The following is a 20,125-nucleotide window of genomic DNA, read 5'->3' as shown; positions in this document are numbered from 1 at the left end:
TCCAGTTCTGGGGAGACAGAGATAAGTAGATGTATAACAATTGTTGGCTGTAGCATTCCTGAGGAATAACACCTGAGTTTGTCTTCTGGTATCCATACACACATGCATGAACACTTTCCCACATATATGCTCATACCCACATGTATTAAAACAAAACAAAAACAACAAACCTAAAACTTCTCCAAGTTATTTTACCATTTTGAGGCCCACTGACTGTTTGATGAGGAGATTACTTAAGAATTCTAAACCTCAGTTATCTATACTATACTCAGCTAAAAGCTTTAGGAGCTCAGACAGAGGCTGTATTTTCCTCAGCTTTCCATATCCCCAGCATATAGAACTTTTAGTCCACATTGGGGTGCTCATGATCTGTTGAATCTGATGTGTTGAGAAGGATCTTTTATGTAATACAGTGTGTCCTTTCAATTAAGAAAACAATTGTAGCTGGCATGGTGTTGCATGCATTTCATCCCAGCACTTGGGAGGCAGAAGTAGGAGGATTTCTGTGAGTTCGAGGACCACTTGAAAAGGTCAGACTAGCCTTGAACTCTGAGTGCTCTTCCTACCTCTGCCTCCCAAGGGCTGGGATTAAAGGTGTGTGCCACCACACCCAGTTCTCTCTGATATATATATATATATGACTGGAGAGTGAGTTCAGTGGGTAAAGTGCTTGTCTTGCAAGCTTGAGTACCTGATTTTGCTCCCAAGTACCCATCTAAAATGCCAAGTGTGATGGCATGTGTTTGAATCCCAGTGCTGACAAGACAGAAAAAGATCTTTGGGGCTTGCTGGCCAGCCATTGTAACCTAATTAGTAAGCTCCAAATTACTGACAGACCTTATCTCAAAGAAGGTGGATCCTGAAGATGGCACTTCTGGTTGTCCTCTGGCCTTTACATGCATACACACATAAGTACACATGCATCTACACACTTGAACATGCATTGACACATGCACATACACACACAAAATATTACCACTATATTAATCTGTATATAAATTAAAATGAACATCTATATACTATTGGTGCAAGTACTGAAAACTATTTTGTTCACTGGAGTGCATTTCCAATGTTATAGGAAAGTGCAGGTTGTTCTTGGTGGGTTGGTTAGTATCATGTCACACTGTTGTTACATTTCTAAATGACCCAAGGGCTATCTTAGGAATGTGTGTTATTAGTCACCATGGTAATGGTGCAGCTGAGAGGGAATGGGTCATTAAAAATTCATCATTATTACTGGGTTAGAAATGAACACAGACCACACATCCTTCTGAGGTCAGGGCAACTTTTGTTTATATGAAAAGGCAACCCTTAAAATATAACAGATTTTTGAAAATTTGCCTCATGTGCATTAGAGAAGCATATGAGAACCTTCATATGTTTGTAAATCAATAGCAACTTAGGAATTCAATCTATTATATTGTTGTTTATTTTAATCTTGCAATCACCTTGGGAGGTAAGAATATTCTCCTTGTGTTACAAATAGAGATAAATCAGAGAGCTGAGGTGACTTGCCATAGCTCCTATATTTAGGAAGAATGTAATGAAGGTACAAATTTGGATGGTTGGTATTGATCAATATTTTCTTTTAGTTTCTGAAGGCCAATCATACATAGATATTAGATCAAGTCACCTATAACTTAAGGCATTCATGTTTCCAGAAATGGAAGGCTGGACAACAGGGGACTCTATATCTCAGGAAGGAAAGCAAAATGTTCACTCTTAGGCCTAGTACTGGAATTTTCAATCCAATTTTGGTTGCATTTGTTGACATTGTATTATCTCGTGTCATTTCTCAAGTTAAAGTGTTGCATTTTATAAGAACAAGGATCTCTTCTTGGTGCTTTGGAACAGTTTTTTCTAAATGTGCTCTGCACAGCATCAGGTATCAACCTAAAATCTAATAAATGTACGTTTCTCTCTATTAACAGGACCATTGCCAACTACTTGGTGTGGAGAATGGTTTATTCCAGAATTCCAAACCTTAGCAGGCGCTTTCAATATAGATGGTTGGAATTTTCACGGGTATGTTTACAGAGATTGCAACTTTACACCACTGGATGATTTTCCATTTCAGAACATTTTGTTTAATAAATGATCCAATAAAAAAAAGAAAACATCTTTGGTGATGGAACATAGGGAGTTTGAAGTTAAGCTCTGCTTTGATTGTTTTTTTTTTCTTTTTATTCAGGTATAAATTATAAATATATACACCAAAACTATATTCAAGCTCTACTTATATATGCAGCAAAACTGTACTCAAGGCAGATAATGATATTTGGGTGATATTTAGGACCATCACATTGTTTCCAGTCATCTCAATCATCTATTTTTCACTTTCCAAGTGTTTTAACTGGGTCTCTATAATGATAGTTTTAACATGTTTTAGTGATATATCTATACATTCTTTAAAAATAGCATTCATTTATTTTTCATTTTAGTTTTTTTTTTTTTTTTTTTTTTGAGGCGGGTTCTTGCTCTAGCTTAGGCTGACCTGGAATTCAGTATGAAAACTCAGGATGGCCTTGAACTCATGTTGATCCCCCTACCTCTGCCTCCCAAGTGCTGTGTTTAAAGGTGTACAGAACCACACCTGGCCATATTTTTCTTTAATTTTTCAAATTTATTTTTATTGACAACTTCCATGATTATAGACAATAGCCCATGGAAATCCCCTCACTTCCCCTACTTTCACCTTTGAAACTCCACTCTCCTTCATATCCCTTTCCCCCTCTCAATCACTCTCTCTTTTATTTTGATGTCATCATCTTTTCCTCCTGTTATGGGGGTCTTCTGTAGGTAGTGTCAGGCACTATGAGGTCATGGATATCCAGGCCATTTTGTGTCTGGAGGAGCACATTGTCAGGAGTCCTACCCTTCCTTTGGCTCTTACATTCTTTTTCCACGTCTTCTGCAATGGACCCTGAACCTTGGAAGGTGTGATAGAGATATTTCAGTGCTGAGCACTCCTGTCACTTCTTTCCAGCACCATGGTGCCTTCTGAGACATCCCAAGGTCACTGGCATCTGAAAAGAGAACTTACTCTAACCAAAAGTGAAAGTAGCATTAATATATGGGTATGAACATTAAGAGACGTGCTTACTGGGCAGTTTGATGAGCATAGTATATACATTTGGCCAGACAGCAGCAGATGTTACACCCATAGGGATCATGACTCCCCCTGCTGTAGGTTTTCAGTATCAGGCATGTATATCCCTCCCATGGAGCAGGCCTCAAATCCAATTAGAGAGCACTTGGGTTCCCTCATAACAGATGTGCCACTATTGTACCTGTTGGTCCATTTGGCCTGGTTGCCAAATTTAAGGCTTGCGGTGCCCACTGTTGAGTATTTCCACTGATGATTTCTCTCTCTCCCATTGAACTGCATGCAGCATAGCTTTTTCCAACTTTCTGTCAGCTGGTCTATAGGGAGGAGGTTTTCAGCTCAGCTGCAGCAGGATTTCTCAGTAAACTTGCAGCCTGAGTATGTGAAGTCCTTGGCAAGAGGGTCTTACCATTTATTCTTGGTGGGAGTCCAAGGGCCTCGTCAATGGCCTATAATGTTTTGGGGGCATCAGGGACCTCCCTGTCCTACAACTCACTGGAAGGTATCCCATCCCTGGCATTGAAAATTTTCTAGTAACAATCTATGGCTTCTGGGAGTTCCATTGTCTCAAAAAGTAGGTTTCCATATGACTTTTGTTTCCCCATTTTTTGAGGCAGGGTCTCACTCTAGCTCAGTCTTATGTAGAATTCACTATGTAGTCCCAGGGTGGCCTTGAGCTCATGATGACCCTCCTACCTCTGCCTTCTGAGTGCTAGGATTAAAGATGTGAACCACCATGCCTGGCAACTTATTTATATCCTCTTAGATTTTGATTAGCCCTCCTTCTACCTTTCCTTTACCCACTCTCTTCCCCTGACCTCACTTACGCCTTTTCACCCTCATTAATCTGTTCTAGTTACATATATATGATACCACCCTATTAAGTCCCCCTCTCCCTCCCTTTCTATTCCCTTTATATCCTGCTTACTGGCCTCTGCTACTGAGTTTTATTCCTACTCACATAGAAGTCCAATCATTTGTAGCTAGGATCCACATATGAGAGAGAACATGTGATGTTTGGCTTTCTGGGTCTGGGTTACCTCACTAAGTATAATCCTTTCCAGATCCATCCATTTTCCTGCAAATTTCATAACTTCATTTTTCTTTACTGCTGAGTAGAACTTCATTGTGTAAATGTGCCACATCTTCATTATTCACTCATCCATTGAGGGACATCTGGGGTAGTTCCATTTCCTAGCTATTGTGAATAGAGCGGCAATAAACATCTCTAAAGTAGTGGGACGAGTCCTTAGGATATATGCCTAATAATGGTATAGCTGGGTGATATAGTAAATCTATTTTTAGCTGTCTTGGGAACCTCCACGCTGATTTCCACAATGGCTGGACCAGACTGCATTCCCACCAACAATGTAGAAGGGTTCCTCTTTTCCCACATCCGTGTCAGCATTTATGGTCATTTGTTTTCATGATGGTAGCTATTCTGACAGGAGTGAGATGGAATCTCAACATATATATATATATATATATATATATGTTTTTATATATATATATATATATGTATATATATATATATATATTTTTTTTTTTTTTTTTTTCGGGGTAGGGTTTCATTCTAGCTCAGGCTGACCTGCAGTTCACTATGTAGTCTCAGTGTGGCCTCAAACTCATGGTGATCCTCCTTCCTCTGCTTCCTGAGTGCTGGTATTAAAGGCGTGTGCCACCATGCCAGATTCAACATAGTTTTAATATGCATTTCCCTGCTGGCTAGGGATATAGAATATTTTTTAGATGTTCATGTGCCATTTATATTTTTTTCTTTTGAGAACTCTCTATTTAGTTCCATAGCCCATCTTTAAAAATTTGGTTGATTTCTTAGTATTTAGTTTTTTTGAGTTCTTTGTATATTCTGGATATTAATCCTCTGTCAGTTGTGTAGCTGGCAAAGATTTTCTCCCATTCTGTAGGTTGTCTCTTTGCTATATTCACAGTGTGCTTTGCTATACAAAACCTTTGTAATTTCATGAGGTCCCAGCAGCTGACTGATGGTTTTATTTCCTGAGCAATTAGGGTTATATTCAGAAAGATTTTGTAAATACTAATATGTTTATGAGTTTCCTCTGCTTTTTCCTCTAGTAGCTTCAGAACTTGGGGGCTGATATTAAGGTCTTTGACCCATTTGGACTTAACTCTTGTGCATGGAGAAAGATAAGGATCTATTTTCATCCTTCTACAGATACATATCCAGTTTTCCCAGCACCATTTGCTGAAGAGGCTGTCTTTTCTCCAATGAGTATGTTTGCCTTTTTTTTTTTTTTGTCAAATATCAGGTGGCTATAACTACCCGGGCTTAGTTATGGATTCTCTGTTCTGTTCCATTGATCTCTATGTCTGTTTTTGTGCCAGTACCATGCTGTTCTTGTTCAAATTCAAGGTTTTTTGTGCTTCCAAATGAATTTTAGGATTGTTTTTCTCTATTTCCATGTAGAATGTAATTGGAATTTTGATGGGGATTGCATTAAATGTGTAGGTTGCTTTTGGTAAGATTGCCATTTTCACAATATTGATTCTTCCAATCCAAGAACATGGTATGTCTTTCCATTTCCTAGTGGCTTCTGCAATTTCTGTCTTGAGTGTTTTAAAGTTCTCATTGTAGAGACCCTTCACTTCCTTGGTTAGGCTTATTCCAAGGTACTTTATTATTTATTTATTTGTTTGTTTGTTTGTTTTTCTGAGGTAGGGTCTCACTCTTGCCCAAGCTGACCTGGAATTAGCTATGTAGTCTCAGGGTGGCCTTGAACTCATGGTGATCCTCCTAACTCTGCCTCCCAAGTGCTGGGATTAAAGGCATGCACCACTATGCCTGGCTATTTTTTAAATGCAATTGTGAATAGGAGTGATTCTCTGATTTCGTCCTCTGTGTGTTTGTTGTTAGCATATGGGAAGGCTACTGATTTCTGTGTACTTATATTTTGTATGTTGCTACATTGATATAAGTGTTTATTAGCTCTAACAGTTTGCTGGTAGAGTCTTTAGGGTCTTTTATGTATAGAATCTTATCATCTGCAAACTTGATCTCTTTCTTTCCAATTTGTATCCATTTTATGTTTCTCTTGTCTATTGCTATGGCTATGACTTCCAGTACTATATTAAATAAAAATGGGGACAGTGGACACCCTTGTCTTGTTCCTGATTTTAGTGGAAAAGCTTCAAGTTTTTCACCACTTAGTACTATATTGGCTGTAGGTTTGTCATAAATAGCCTTTATTGTGTTGAAACACATTCCTTCTATTCCTAGTCTCTGTAGGACTTTTATCATGAAGGGATGTTGGACTTTGTCAAATGCTTTTTCTGCATCTAATGAGGTGATCATGTGATTTTTGTCCTTTAGTCCATTTATATAGTGTATTACATTTATCGATTTGTGTATGTTGAACCATCCCTGCATCTCTGGGATAAAGCCTACTTGGTCATGATGAATGATTTTCTGATATATTCTTGTATTTTATTTGCCAATATTTTGTTCAGAAGTTTTGCATATATGTTCATGAGGGAGATTGGTCTGTAATTTTCCTTTTTGTTCTATCTTTGTCTGTTTTTGGTATTATTATGGTGCTGGCTTTGTAGAAGGAGTTTGGTAGTGTGGTGGTTTGATTCAGATGTTCCCTATAAACTTAGGTGCTCTGGATGCTAGGTTCCCCAGCTGATGACAATTGGAAATTAAAGCCTCCTGGAGACAGTTGGGGGCAGGCTTTTGGGTATTATAGCCAGTTTCCCATGACAGTGTTGGGCATACTCTCCTATTGCTATGGTCTACTTTATGTTGGCCAAGGGGTAATGTCCACCCTCTGCTCATATAGTCATTTTCACCTGCTATCACGGAACTACCCCATTGAGCCTGTAAGCCAAAATAACTTCTTTTTTCCCACAAGCTGCTCTTGGTTTAGTGATTTCAACCAGTGATGTGAACATCACTGCAACAGGTAGGATTCCTTCCTTTTATATTTTATAGAAAAAATAATTTTTTTTTGGTTTTTTGAGGTAGGGTCTCACTCTAGCCCAGGCTGACCTGGAATTCACTATGGAGTCTCAGGGTGGCCTTGAACTCATGGCAATCCTTTTACCTCTGCCTCCTGAGTACTGGGATTAAAGGTGTGCGCCACTACGCCTGGCTTGGAATTTTTTTTAAAAAATTATTTATTTATTTACTTTTGTTTTATTTCATGAGCTCTAGCAATTCTCCTGTCTCTGCTCCTCACAAGACTGGGGTTACAGTCTTGTTTGGCCACAGTTAGCCGTTTTTGTAGATGCTAAGGGAATCAAACTCAGGTGATGTCAGGTCTCCTCAGGCCCTTATGCTTGCGTAGGAAACACACTTAATCTCTGAGCTCTGTCTCCAGCCACTCTAATCATTTTTACAGCATTATATTATGCACTGCTACCAGATACACAATGATAAGTTTTTTTTTTGTGTGTGTTCCATATTTTCAGAAGCATGTTACAATGTATTGGACACATTAGATTCTTTGTTTGTGAATTATCTGTTTAAGTCTTTGTTCTAATTAAGAATATGCATTGTATGGACACATCTTGCATTGGTACCCTCATTTCCCTTCTCCCAATCCATTGAGGTCTCACTTGATTGGGGTTGCTGGTATTCCCCATAGGGTTGTGGCTTGTGCATTGTGAGAGCAGAAGTCAGTCACTGGAGAGGGGAATACCTCTGGGGATGCCCTCCTGACCGGTGGCTCTTACAATCTTTTCGCCTTTCTTCTGCAAAATTCCATGAGCCTTAGTGGGTGTGGTTTAAGTCTACTTCAGTGTTGAGCTCTTAGGAGCCTCTGGATTTTTGCTTTGGTAGGTGTTGAATGTCCTTAGTGACTGTCTCCCTCATTGTGGTGCAAATTGTCAGGCTTGTCATGGAAGCAGCACTCTTGTTCATCTCACCACCTCCTCTGGATTCCCTTGGGCCTTGGCTGAAGAGTGGAGGGGGTGGGGGTTGGGAGGCAGGGTTCATCTCCTAGGGTCTTGTTGCCTTCTGATTCAGTCCATGACAAAACTGCCTCCATCAGAATACATCACCAGATCAGGGTCCAGTCAAGCCACATCTGTCAGGTCTGGGCGGAGTCCATGGAAGGCAGAGGGTATTTCTAGGCAGTCATGCAGAGGGGTTGATGCCTCACCAGTTTATGGCAGCAGGGAGGCTGGCTTCAAAGCCTTGGTTTGGCAAAACTGTATCCTTGGTTGATCTAAGAAGAATGCCAAATAAAGGAGGGGACTGGCAGTCCTGGGCAAAAGTTCCTCGCCAATGGCTGGCTACCAACTCCAAAACCAGGAACATGCAGACGGATGGAGATATGGTTCTCAGGCCGAGATTAGAGGTCCTTCCCTGGTTCAGTTGCCCCAAAGTAGTAGAGGGAGGTCTTGACATGTGAATCCCAGATAATCCCCCAAGATGTTATGGGATCTCATGTTGCACAAGTAAGACCATTGACCCACAGAATGTGAGGCAAATTTTTATTTGGTAAAAATAAAGAAAAAGAGGAAAGCTGGTGCATCAAGTCTGCATCTCAGAGTTCAGGATCTTTTTTTTTTTTAATTTTTATTAACATTTTCCATGATTATAAAATATATCCCATGGTAATTCCCTCCCTCCCCACCCCCACACTTTCCCATTTGAAATTCCATTCTCCATCATATTACCTCCCCATTACAATCATTGTAATTACATATATACAATATCAACCTATTAAGTACCCTCCTCCCTTCCTTTCTCTACCCTTTATGTCTCCTTTTTTTTTTTTTTTTTTAAATTAATTTATTAGTTTTCTTTTCAGTAAATACAGGCAGTTTGGTACCATTATTTAGGCTCATCTGTGATCTACCCCCTCCCATTAGACCCTCCTTATTATTGAAAATGGGTCGTGCATTGTGGAGTTAGCCCCCAGTTATTAGTATGATAAATGTCTCTGAAAATCATGACCCAACATGTAACTCTGACATTCTTTCCGCCCCCTCTTCCACAAGATTTCCCTGAGCCATGTTGGGTTCATTTTTGGTCTGCTTCAGTGCTGAGGTGTTGGGGGCCTCTGAGGCTCTGGCTCTCTGATTTGGTAGGAGTTGATTTTTCTCTGAATTGATCTCCTTCCCCTTTGTGCTGGTATCCAGTTCACAGGAAAACATCACCCTTGCTTATTTCGCCAGTTGTCCTTAGTTTCAGTTGGGCCCCTTCTGAGGTATGTTGGGGCAGCTCTCTTCTTAGGATCTGCATCTATCTGGAAAAGAGAAGCAGATTCTCCAACGGAGAGTGAGTTAGCACCCAGAAAATTGAGAAAACACTTACTTTTTTGGTAGACAGTTTGATAGGTGTAGGCCCTCTTATACCCCGTGATTGATGGTAGCTTGATATTGTAGAGTGGGCTTGTGTTTGGGTATGGTTCTGACTTGTTTCCCAGCTCCAGCTAAGGGTCTAGTACCACTGAGTGGATCAGTTAGCCAAATCAAGAGCAATTGATTCCTCACCATGGCTGTGTACCTCTATTGCACTTGTATGGGTATCACATCCGGTTAATTGTTGCTACTTAGGTTAAACAATGTGTTGCTTGGACAGATCTTGGTCACTTCCCCCAGTCGCCTATGTAGCGCCTTCTGGCACTAGACACGCTGACTGTCTGGGGACTGACTCTCTCCTGGCTTCCAGCCATGTCATTCCATTTTACGTGTCAGCTGCGTATGGAGTCTTCAGCAATAGGGTCTTACCACTGGCCTTTGGTGGGTCATCAATTACTCTGACAGAAGTCTGTCATTGTTTTGGGAAACCTTGTAGGTTTCTTTGATCAAAAGCTCATTGTGGATTGTAGGCCCAAGCTGGATGTGGGGGTTACAGGTCAGTGTCCACTAAGAAATTGAGGAAAAAGATAACTAATATACAAGAGTTAGAGAGAAGAGAGATAGAGGGGAGAAGGGGAGAGGGAGGGAGGGAAGATGTAGGAGATTTAGGTCAGTCTTGATCCTACCCTCTCCAGTGTCTTGTGGTTCAGGTGTTTCCTGTAAGGGACTAGTGAAGGTTCAGTCATTTGGTCTGTCTTTTAGGAAGTAGAATTTTATGGTACCATTGCCGTTTGGGTCCGGATTACTGTTTTCCACCCTTTGATTCCCTCCCCGCCCTCCCATCCATCTTATTGTCTAGTCCATGAGGTACTTGCTGGGTATGTAAGGCATCTTGGGCAAAGTCAGTTTAGGTGTTGCAGATGAGTGAGACTATGTGTCGATTTTTTTTCTGTGATTGGGTAAGTTCGCTGAGAATGATCTGTTCCAGGTTCAACCACTTTTCCTCAAATTTCTTTATGTCGTTTTTTCTTACTGCTGTATAGAATTCCATTGTGTAGATATACCACATCTTTGTTATCCATTCTTCTAATGATGGACATCTGGGTTGATTCCAGCTTTTAGCTATTACGAATTGAGCTGCTACAAACATGGTTGAGCAAATCTCTCTGGCTTTTGGTTTGAAGGTTTTAGGGTACATGCCCAGTAATGGTATAACTGGGTCTGTTGGTATTTCTATAGTCAGCTTTTTCAGGAGTCTCCATATTGCTTTCCAAAGTGGTTGTACCATCCTGCATTCCCACCAACAGTGAATGAGTGTCCCTGCTTCTCCACATCCTCGCCAGCATTTATTTTCATTTGACCTTTTGATATTGGCTATCCTTATTGGGGTAAGGTGGAATCTCATAGTTGTTTTAATTTGCATTTCTCTGATGATTAGGGATGATGAACATTTTCTTAGGTGTGTGTTTGCCATTTGTATCTCTTCCTCTGTGAATTGCCTGTTTAACTCTGTGCCCCATTTTGTGAGTGGGGTATTTGTCTTCTTATTGTTTAGACTTTTGAGTTCTTTGTAAATTCTAGAGATAAGGCCTCTATCAGTTGGATAACCTGCAAATATTTTCTCCCACTCTGTGGGTATTCTATTGGCTTTGTTTATTATATGCTTATCTGTAAAGAAACTCTTCAGCTTCATATGATCCCAATGGTTGAGTGACTGTATAAGAACTTGAGCCACTGGGGTTTTATTCAGGAAGTCTTTTCCCATTCCTATATCATGGAAAGTACTTCCTAAATTTTCTTCCAGTAGTTTTTGAGTTTCTGGTCTTATGTTGAGGTCTTTGATCCATTTGGATTTGAGTGTTGTGCATGGTGAAATGTGTGGATCAAGTTTTAGTTTCCTGCATGTGGTTATCCAGTTTGTCCAGCACCATTTGTTGAAGATGCTATCTTTTTTCCAGTCTATATTGTTTGGGCCTTTGTCGAATATCAAGTAGCTATAGTTGCTTGGCCCAAAATCTGGGTCCTCAAGTCTATTCCATTGGTCTATACTCCTGTTTTTATGCCAGTACCATGCTGTTTTTATTACGATAGCTTTGTAGTATAACTTTATATCGGGTATGGTGATGCCACCAGAGGTATTTCTTTTGCTGAGGATATGTTTGGATATGCGAGGCCTTCTGCCTTTCCATATGAAATTTGAGATCATTTTTTCTATGTCTGTGAAGAACATTGTAGGGATTTTAATTGGAATTGCGTTAAATCTATATATTGCCTTTGGTAGGATTGTCATCTTCACAATGTTAATTCTGCCTATCCAGGAGCATGGGAGGTCTTTCCATCGTTTCAAGTCCTCCTCAATTTCTTTTTTGAGAGTTTTTATATTTTCGTTGTATAGATCTTTTACTTCCTTGGTTAACGTTATTCCAAGGTATTTTATTTTATTTTTTGCTATTGAAAATGGGACTATGTCCTTTATTTCTTTTTCTGTGTCTTTGTCATTTGCATACAGAAATGCTTCCGATTTTTGTGCGTTGATTTTGTATCCTGCTACTTTGCTATAGGAGTTAATCACCTTCAGGAGTTTTGGGATGGAGTCTCTCGGGTCTCTTACATATACAATCATGTCATCAGCGAATAGAGCTAACTTAACTTCTTCCTTTCCAAATTGTATCCCTTTTATTTCCTTCTCCTGTCTTATTGCTTGAGCTAGGACTTCCAGAACTATATTGAAAAGCAGAGGTGAGAGAGGACATCCCTGTCTTGTTCCTGATCTCAATGGGAATTCCTCCAGTCTCTCTCCATTAAGAATTATTTGGGCCTTTGGAGCTTTGTATATTGCCTTTATTATATTAAGATGTGAACCGGCCATGCCGATTCTCTCCAATGTTTTGATCATGAAGTGATGTTGTATCTTGTCAAAGGCCTTCTCTGCATCTATCGAAATGATCATGTGATTTTTATGTTTAAGCTTGTTTATGTGGTGTATTACATTGACAGATTTTCGTATGTTGAACCACCCTTGTGTTCCTGGGATAAATCCCACTTGGTCAAGGTGGATAATGCTTTTGATGTGTTGTTGGATTCGGTTTGCGAGAATTTTGTTGAGGATCTTTGCGTCTATGTTCATTAGGGAAATAGGCCGATAGTTTTCTTTTCTTGTGGCGTCTCTGCCTGGTTTTGGGATTAGGGTGATACTAGCTTCATAGAAGGAGTTGGGTAGTTTTCCCTGTTCTTCAATTGTGTGGCACAGTTTTAGGAAGATTGGTTTGAGTTCTTCCATGAAGGTTTGATAAAATTCGGCTGGGAATCCATCTGGTCCTGGACTCTTCTTTTTTGGGAGGTTTTTTATTACTTTTTCAATCTCCATGAGCGTGATGGGTTCATTGAGGTGGTTGATCTGCTCTGAGTTTAGCTTTGGTAGATGATATGCATCCAGGAATTTATCCATCTCCTCCACATTTTCCAGTTTTGTGGAGTAGAGGTTTTTGAAATAAGTCCTGATGATTCTGCCGATTTCACTGATGTCTGTTGTAATCTCTCCTTTTTCATTTTGAATTTTGTTAATTTGGAGTCTCTCCTTTTTTTGCTTGGTCAAATTGGCCAGAGGTTTGTCAATTTTGTTTATTTTTTCAAAGAACCAGCTCTTTGTTTTGTCAATTGCCTTAATTGTTTCCTTGGTTTCCAATTCATTAATTTCTGCTCTGATTTTAATTATTTCCTTCCTTCTGGAGCTCTTTGGGTTGGATTTTTCTTGTTTTTCCAATGCCTTTAGGTGGATGGTTAAGCTATTGATTTGGGATTTTTCTGTCTTTTTTATGAAGGCATTGAGTGCTATGAATTTTCCCCTGAGGACTGCCTTCATTGTGTCCCACAAGTTTTGGTATGATGTGTTCTCATTGTCATTCAATTCCAGGAATTTTGCAATTTCATTTTTTATTTCATCCACTATCCATTTATTGTTTAAGAGTGTGCTATTCAGTTTCCAGTTGCCGTTTGGGCTCTTGTTGGTTTTTTTGTTGTTGATTTCTAGGAATATAGCATTATGATCTGATATCATGCAGGGAATTATGTCGATTTTCCTAAATATGTGGAGGCTATCTTTGTGACCCAGTATATGGTCTATTTTAGAGAATGTTCCATGGGCTGCTGAGAAGAATGTGTAGTCTGTGGATTTGGGGTGGAAAGTTCTGTAGATGTCTGTTAGGTCTAAGTGCTCTATGGTTTTGTTGAGCTCTCTTACTTCCCTGTTGAGCTTCTGTTTGGATGATCTGTCTATTACTGATAATGGTGTGTTAAAGTCCCCAGCTTTGATGGTGTTGGTGGTTATTTCTGTTTTATTGTCAAGTAGGTTTTGTTTTATGAACTGCGGTGCCCCTGTGTTTGGTGCATACAGATTTATGATTGTAATATCCTCTTGATGGATTGTTCCCTTTACAAGTAGGAAGTAGCCTTCTTTGTCTTTTTTGATTGTTTTTGGTTTGAAGTCAACTTTATCTGATATTAATATAGCTACACCTGCTTGTTTCTTAGTCCCATTTGCTTGGAATATTGTTTTCCACCCTTTCACCCTGAGGAGGTTTCTGTCTTTAGTGGTAAGGTGGGTTTCTTGAAGGCAGCAGATTGAGGGGTCTAATTTTTTGATCCACCCTGTTAGCCTGTGTCTCTTGATGGGTGAATTAAGGCCATTAATGTTTAGGGTGATGACTGTGAGATTTGATTTGATCCCTGTCATTTTGTGGTGGTAGAGGTGTGTTGGCATTTCCATGGAATTTTTTTTTTTTTTTTTTTGTATCTACTCTGGGTTTGATTGCTGTGATCTTCTTCTTGTAGGCATTTGTGTTTGGTTATTTGTTTCCTCTCTGTGGAGAATTTCCTGGAGTACTTTCTGTAGGTTTGGTTTTGTGTTCATATAATTGTAAAGCTGAGTTTTGTCATGGAAAGTTTTCCTTTCACCATCTATTATAAGGGAGACTTTTGCTGGGTAGAGTAGTTTAGGTTGAAAGCCATAGTTTCTTAGCGTTTGGAGAGTATCATTCCAGGCCCTTCTAGCTTTCAGGGTTTCCATTGAGAAGTCTGAAGTAATTCTGATGGGGTTTCCTTTGAAAGTGGTGTGCTGTTTTTCCCTAGCTGCTTTTAGGATTTTTTCCTTGGTGTCAATGTTTAGAGTCTTAATGATAATATGCCTTGGGGAGTTTCTCCTTTGGTCTAGTCGGTTAGGAGTTCTGTTTGCTTCTTGAATCTTGATGGGCCTTTCTTTTAAGAGACGGGGGAAGTTTTCTTCAATTATTGTGTTAAATAAGTTCTCCATGCCTTTGGTCTGAAATTCTTCTCCTTCTGGTATTCCAATGATTCTAATATTAGGACGTTTAAGTGTATCCCACAATTCTCTCATGTTCTGTTCACAGGAACTTTTGAACTTACTGAAATTTTTGGACTCTCGAACTGTTTCTTCCATCCTGTCTTCCAGATCAGAATTTCTATCTTCCACTTCGCTGACTCTATTCTTGAGAGCCTCTAGTGAGTTTTGGACTTGTTCAATTAAGTTTGCATTTTCTACTACTTTCCTATGTATCACTTCCATCGCTTTGTCCAGCTCCCTTTTTGTCTCATTTTCTGATTTTCTTGCTGATTCTTGGAAATCATCCTTGCATTTCTTTATGTTTTCATTTAGTGTGGCCAGCTGATTTTTAAGGTCCTCTTTTTTTTCATTCTCCCTCAACTCTCTTAGCTCTCTTTGAATTCCTTCCAGTGTCTTATCATATTGCTCTAGCTTAGTGATGGTAGCATCCATACGATTATCTATCCTTTGTAGCTTTCCTGTCAGATCTAGCAGTAGTTTGGTCAGGGTTGCATTGTTCATTGCTTCCACTTGATGTTCTGATCCTAAACACTCTTCTATGTTTTGGTTTGTTGTGATCCTTGTTGGACTGGGTGATCTGTCTGGATTTTCTTCCATTTTATTTTTCGTGTTATTTCTTTTGCGCTGTGGTCTATCCATGTCAGTGTATGGGCAGGTAGGTGGGTGGAGCAGCCTGGGATCTAGCTTAATGCAAATCCAAGGCAGCCTGGGGCAGTTGTAAGCAGCCTGGGTTTTTGCTCACTCTTGCCAAAGCCGCCTACCTATAGCCTGACAGGGGCACCAAAGTTGCCTGAATTCTCACCCAGTAATGCACCTAAGCTGCCTGCCTTTGAGCTTGAAAAGGGACTGAGGTAGCAAGCCTTGAAGGTGCCTAGATTCTGGCTGGGTACACTGGGGTCTGTAAACAGTCTGTGCTCTTCCGCCTCAGGGGAGTGGGGGATGGGTGGCGATGTACAGGTAGGGGATGGCACCTGCGCTGGCGCTAGTGACTCAGTGTGGACTTATGTGGCTCTTGCTGTGGGACTGGGCCCACTGCACGTGCAATTGTAGTGCAGAGGCAGATGATGTGGGTACGGAATCAGGACACAGCAGAAACTGACCGGCGGCAAGTGATGTGAGAACAGCAGGGCGTGAGGGGAGGGGGGGCAGCTAGGAGCGTGGGGCGCTGTGGGATACCGTGGGGTGCTCTGGACTCGCAGGGGGGGGAGGGGGCGGATCGCGCGGGGGAGGGGGCTGAGGGGGTCCAGGGGGTCGCGGGTAGCGCAGGGGGCGTGGAGCACGCTGAGGTAAGATGGAGTGCTGGATGCTGTGGGACGCTGCGGGGCAGTCTGGGCGCGGCGGTGGTGGGGTGCACGGGGCGGGGGCTCGAGGAGCGCGGGGGTGGGGCGCGGGGAGTCTCGGGGCACGCAGGGGGATCGGGGGACACCTGGGCACCCGGGCGCTGGACGCTGCGGGGCGCTTTGAGCGCGCCTGTCGCGTGTGGGTAGGGAGCGTTGGGCGCGCTGGGGGGGGAGGCGGGGATCGGGGCGCGCGGGGGGGCTCGAGGCGCGTGGGGGTGGGGCGTGGGGGTCTCAGGCGCGGGGGGCGCGGGGGTGCAGGACACGCCTGGGCGCCCGGGGCGCGGGGCGCTTGGGCGTGCCTGCTGTGTGTGGATAGAGAGCACGGAAGGCGCGGGGGGTAGAGCGTGCGGGAGGGTGGGGCGGGCGTGGGGTGGTCTCTAAGCACGCGGGGGTGGGGCGCAGGGGTCTTGGGCACGCACGGGTGCGGGGCAGGCCTGGATGCCCGGGGCGCGGGAAGCCTTGGTTCGCTTGGGCCGCGTCTGCCGTGTGTGGATAGGGAGCGTGGGGCGCACTGGGGGGGAGGGGCGTGCTGGGGGGGTGCGGGGGGTGCGGCGGGTGTGGGGCACGGGGGTTGTGGGGTGCGCTGGGCTGCCGGGGCGCGTGGGGCTTGGTGTGCACGGGGCGCCGGGCAGCTGGGCGCGGGGCCGCGCCCGATGCAGTTATTCGCGGCGGGCGGGGTGGCAGGGCGTGGGTCGCGGGGGTGTGTGCTTCCCTCTTTTATCCCAATCTGTGCCCTCCCTCTTCAGAAAGTTCCTAATTTCCCTTGAATACTTGCCTTTTTTTCCCTCGTTGTTTGTAGTGCAGCTAGGCGGTCGCCATCTTGACCGGAAGCCTTTATGTCTCCTTTTAACTTACTGGCCTCTGCTACTAAGCATTTTCATTCTCACGCAGAAGCCCAGTCATCTGTAGCTAGGATCCACATATGAGAGAGAACATGTGGCGCTTGGCTTTCTGGGTCTGGGTTACCTGACTTAGTATAATACTTTCCAGGTCCATCCATTTTTCTGCAAATTTCATGACTTCATTTTTCTTTACCGCTGAGTAGAACTCCACTGTATAAATGTGCCACATCTTCATTATCCAATCATCTGTTGATGGACATCTAGGCTGGTTCCATTTCCCAGCTATTATAAATTGAGCAGCAATAAACATGGTTGAGCACGTACTTCTAAGGAAATGTGATGAGTCTTTTGGATATATGCCTAGGAGTGCTATAGCTGGGTCATATGTTAGATCAATCTCTAGCTGTTTTAGGAACCTCCACACTGTTTTCCACAATGGCTGGACCAGATTGCATTCCCACCAGCAGTGCAGAAGGGTTCCTTTTTTTCCACATCCCCGCCAACATTTATGATCATTTGTTTTCATGATGGTGGCCAATCTGACAGGAGTGAGATGGAATCTCAATGTAGTTTTAGTCTGCATTTCCCTGATGACTAGTGACGTAGAACATTTTTTTAGATGCTTATATGCCATTTGTATTTCTTCCTTTGAGAACTCTCTGTTTAGCTCCATAGCCCATTTTTTGATTGGCTTGTTTGATTCCTTATTATTTAACTTTTTGAGTTCTTTGCATATCCTAGATATTAATCCTTTATCAGATATATAGCTGGCGAAGATTTTTTCCCATTCTGTAGGTTGCCTCTTTGCTTTTATCACTGTGTCCTTTGCGGTGCAAAATCTTTGTAATTTCATTAGGTCCCAGTGGTTAATCTGTGGTTTTATTGCCTGAGCAATTGGGGTTGTATTCAGAAAGTCTTTGCCAAGACCAATATGTTGAAGGGTTTCCCCTACTTTTTCCTCTAGCAGTTTCAGAGTTTCAGGTCTGATGTTAAGGTTTTTAATCCATTTGGACTTAATTCTTGTGCATGGCGAGAGAGAAGAATCTATTTTCATCCTTCTGCAGATATATATCCAGTTTTCAAAACACCATTTGCTGAAGAGGCTGTGTCTTCTCCAATGAGTATTTTTGGCATTTTTATTGACTATCAGGTGGCTATAGCTACTTGGGCTTACATCTGGGTCCTCTATTCTGTTCCACTGATCTACAGGTCTGTTTTTGTGCCAGTGCCATGCTGTTTTTGTTACTATGGCTCTGTAGTATAGGTTAAAATCAAGTATGGTGATACCACCAGCCTCATTTTTGTTGCTCAGTATTATTTTAGATATTCGAGGTTTTTTGTGATTCCAAATGAATTTTTGGATTGTTTTTTCTATTTCCATGAAGAAAGCCTTTGGAATTTTGATAGGGATTGCATTAAATGTGTAGATTGCTTTAGGTAAGATTGCCATTTTCACAATATTGATTCTTCCAATCCAGGAACAAGGGATGTTTCTCCACTTTCTAGTGTCTTCTGCAATTTCTCGCATGAGTGTTTTAAAGTTCTCATTGTAGAGATTCTTTACTTCCTTGGTTAGGTTTATTCCAAGGTACTTTATTTTTTTTGATGCAATTGTGAATGGGAGTGATTCTCTGATTTCATCCTCTGTGTGTTTGTTGTTAGCATATATGAAGGCTACCAAATTCTGTGTATTTATTTTGTATCCTGCTACATTGCTGTGGGTTTTGATCAGCTCTAACAGCTTGCTAGTAGAGTCTTTAGGGTCCTTTATGTATAGAATCATGTCATCTGCAAATAATGATAACTTGATTTCTTCCTTTCCAATTTTTATCCCTTTTATGTGTGTCTCTTGCCTTATTGCTATGGCTAAGACTTCCAAAACTATATTAAATAAAAGTGGGGACAGTGGACACCCTTGTCTTGTTCCTGATTTTAGTGGAAAAGCTTCCAGTTTTTCCCCATTTAGTAATATGTTGGCTGTAGGCTTGTCATAAATAGCCTTTATTATATTGAGATATGTTCCTTCTATTCCCAGTCTCTGTAGGACTTTTATCATGAAGGGATGTTAGATTTTGTCAAATGCTTTCTCTGCGTCTAATGAGATGATCATGTGATTTTTGTCCTTCAGCCCGTTTATGTAATGTATTACATTTATAGATTTGCGCATGTTGAACCATCCCTGCATCTCTGGGATAAAGCCTACTTGGTCAGGGTGAATGATCTTTTTGATATATTCTTGTATTCTGTTTGCCAATATTTTGTTGAGAATTTTTGCATCTATGTTCATGAGGGAGATTGGTCTGTAATTTTCTTTTTTTGTTCTATCTTTGCCTGGTTTTGGTATCAGGGTGATGCTGGCCTCATAGAAGGAGTTTGGTAGAATTCCTTCTTTTTCTATTTCCTGGAAAAGCTTAAGAAGCAATGATGTTAGCTCTTCCTTAAAAGTCTGGTAAAATTCAGCAGTGAATCCGTCCGGGCCTGGGCTTTTTTTAGTTGGGAGATTATTGATAACTGTTCAGATCTCCATGTTTGTGATAGGTCTATTTAAGTGATTAATCTCATTTTGATTTAATTTAGGTAGGTCATATAGATCAAGGAAATCATCCATTTCTTTCAGATTTGCATACTTTGTGGAGTATATGCTTTTATAGTTTGTCCCTATGATTTTTTGAATTTCTCTGGAATCTGTTGTGATGTTACCTTGTTCATCTCTGCTTTTATTAATTTGTGTCTCTTCTCTCTTTCTTTTGGTCAGATTTGCTAAGGGTTTATCAATCTTGTTTATCCTTTCAAAGAACCAACTCTTTCATTAATTCTTTGGATTGTTCTTTTTGTTTCTATTTTATTAATTTCTGCCCTAATCTTTATTATTTCTTCCCGTCTACTGATTTTTGGTTTGCCTTGTTCTTCTTTTTCCAAGGCTTTAAGGTGAAGCATTAGGTTGTTTACTTGCGACCTTTCTAATTTCTTAATATAGGCACTCAAGGGTATAAATTTACCTCTTAGAACTGCCTTCATTGTGTCCCAGAGATTTTGGTATGTTGTGTTCTCATTATCATTTGTCTCTATAAATTTTTTGATTTCCTTTTTGATTTCATTGACCCATTCATCATTTAGTAGTGTATTGTTTAGTTTCCATGATTTTGTGTATGCTCTATAGCCTTTCTTGCTACTGATTTGTAGTTTAATT

The 20,125-nt window shown here is 41.3% G+C and overlaps 1 protein-coding gene across 2 annotated transcripts in view; it reads left to right on the top strand.

Annotated features, from left to right (window-relative positions):
- The window catches only part of Phex (phosphate regulating endopeptidase homolog X-linked), a 313,402-nt gene that overhangs the window by 106,117 nt on the left and 187,160 nt on the right, over positions 1-20,125 (top strand). For both annotated transcript variants that reach the window (XM_045140796.1, XM_004670003.3), the window contains one exon: positions 1,932-2,025. In XM_045140796.1, coding sequence (XP_044996731.1) covers positions 1,932-2,025 — 94 coding nt within the window. The remainder of the gene's footprint in view (positions 1-1,931; positions 2,026-20,125) is intronic.

The sequence above is a fragment of the Jaculus jaculus genome, chromosome X (assembly GCF_020740685.1).
Source record: "Jaculus jaculus isolate mJacJac1 chromosome X, mJacJac1.mat.Y.cur, whole genome shotgun sequence".
NCBI lineage: Eukaryota > Metazoa > Chordata > Mammalia > Rodentia > Dipodidae > Jaculus > Jaculus jaculus.
The sequence above is the reverse complement of the archived record's forward strand: the minus strand, read 5'-3'. Positions and strand labels throughout refer to the sequence as shown.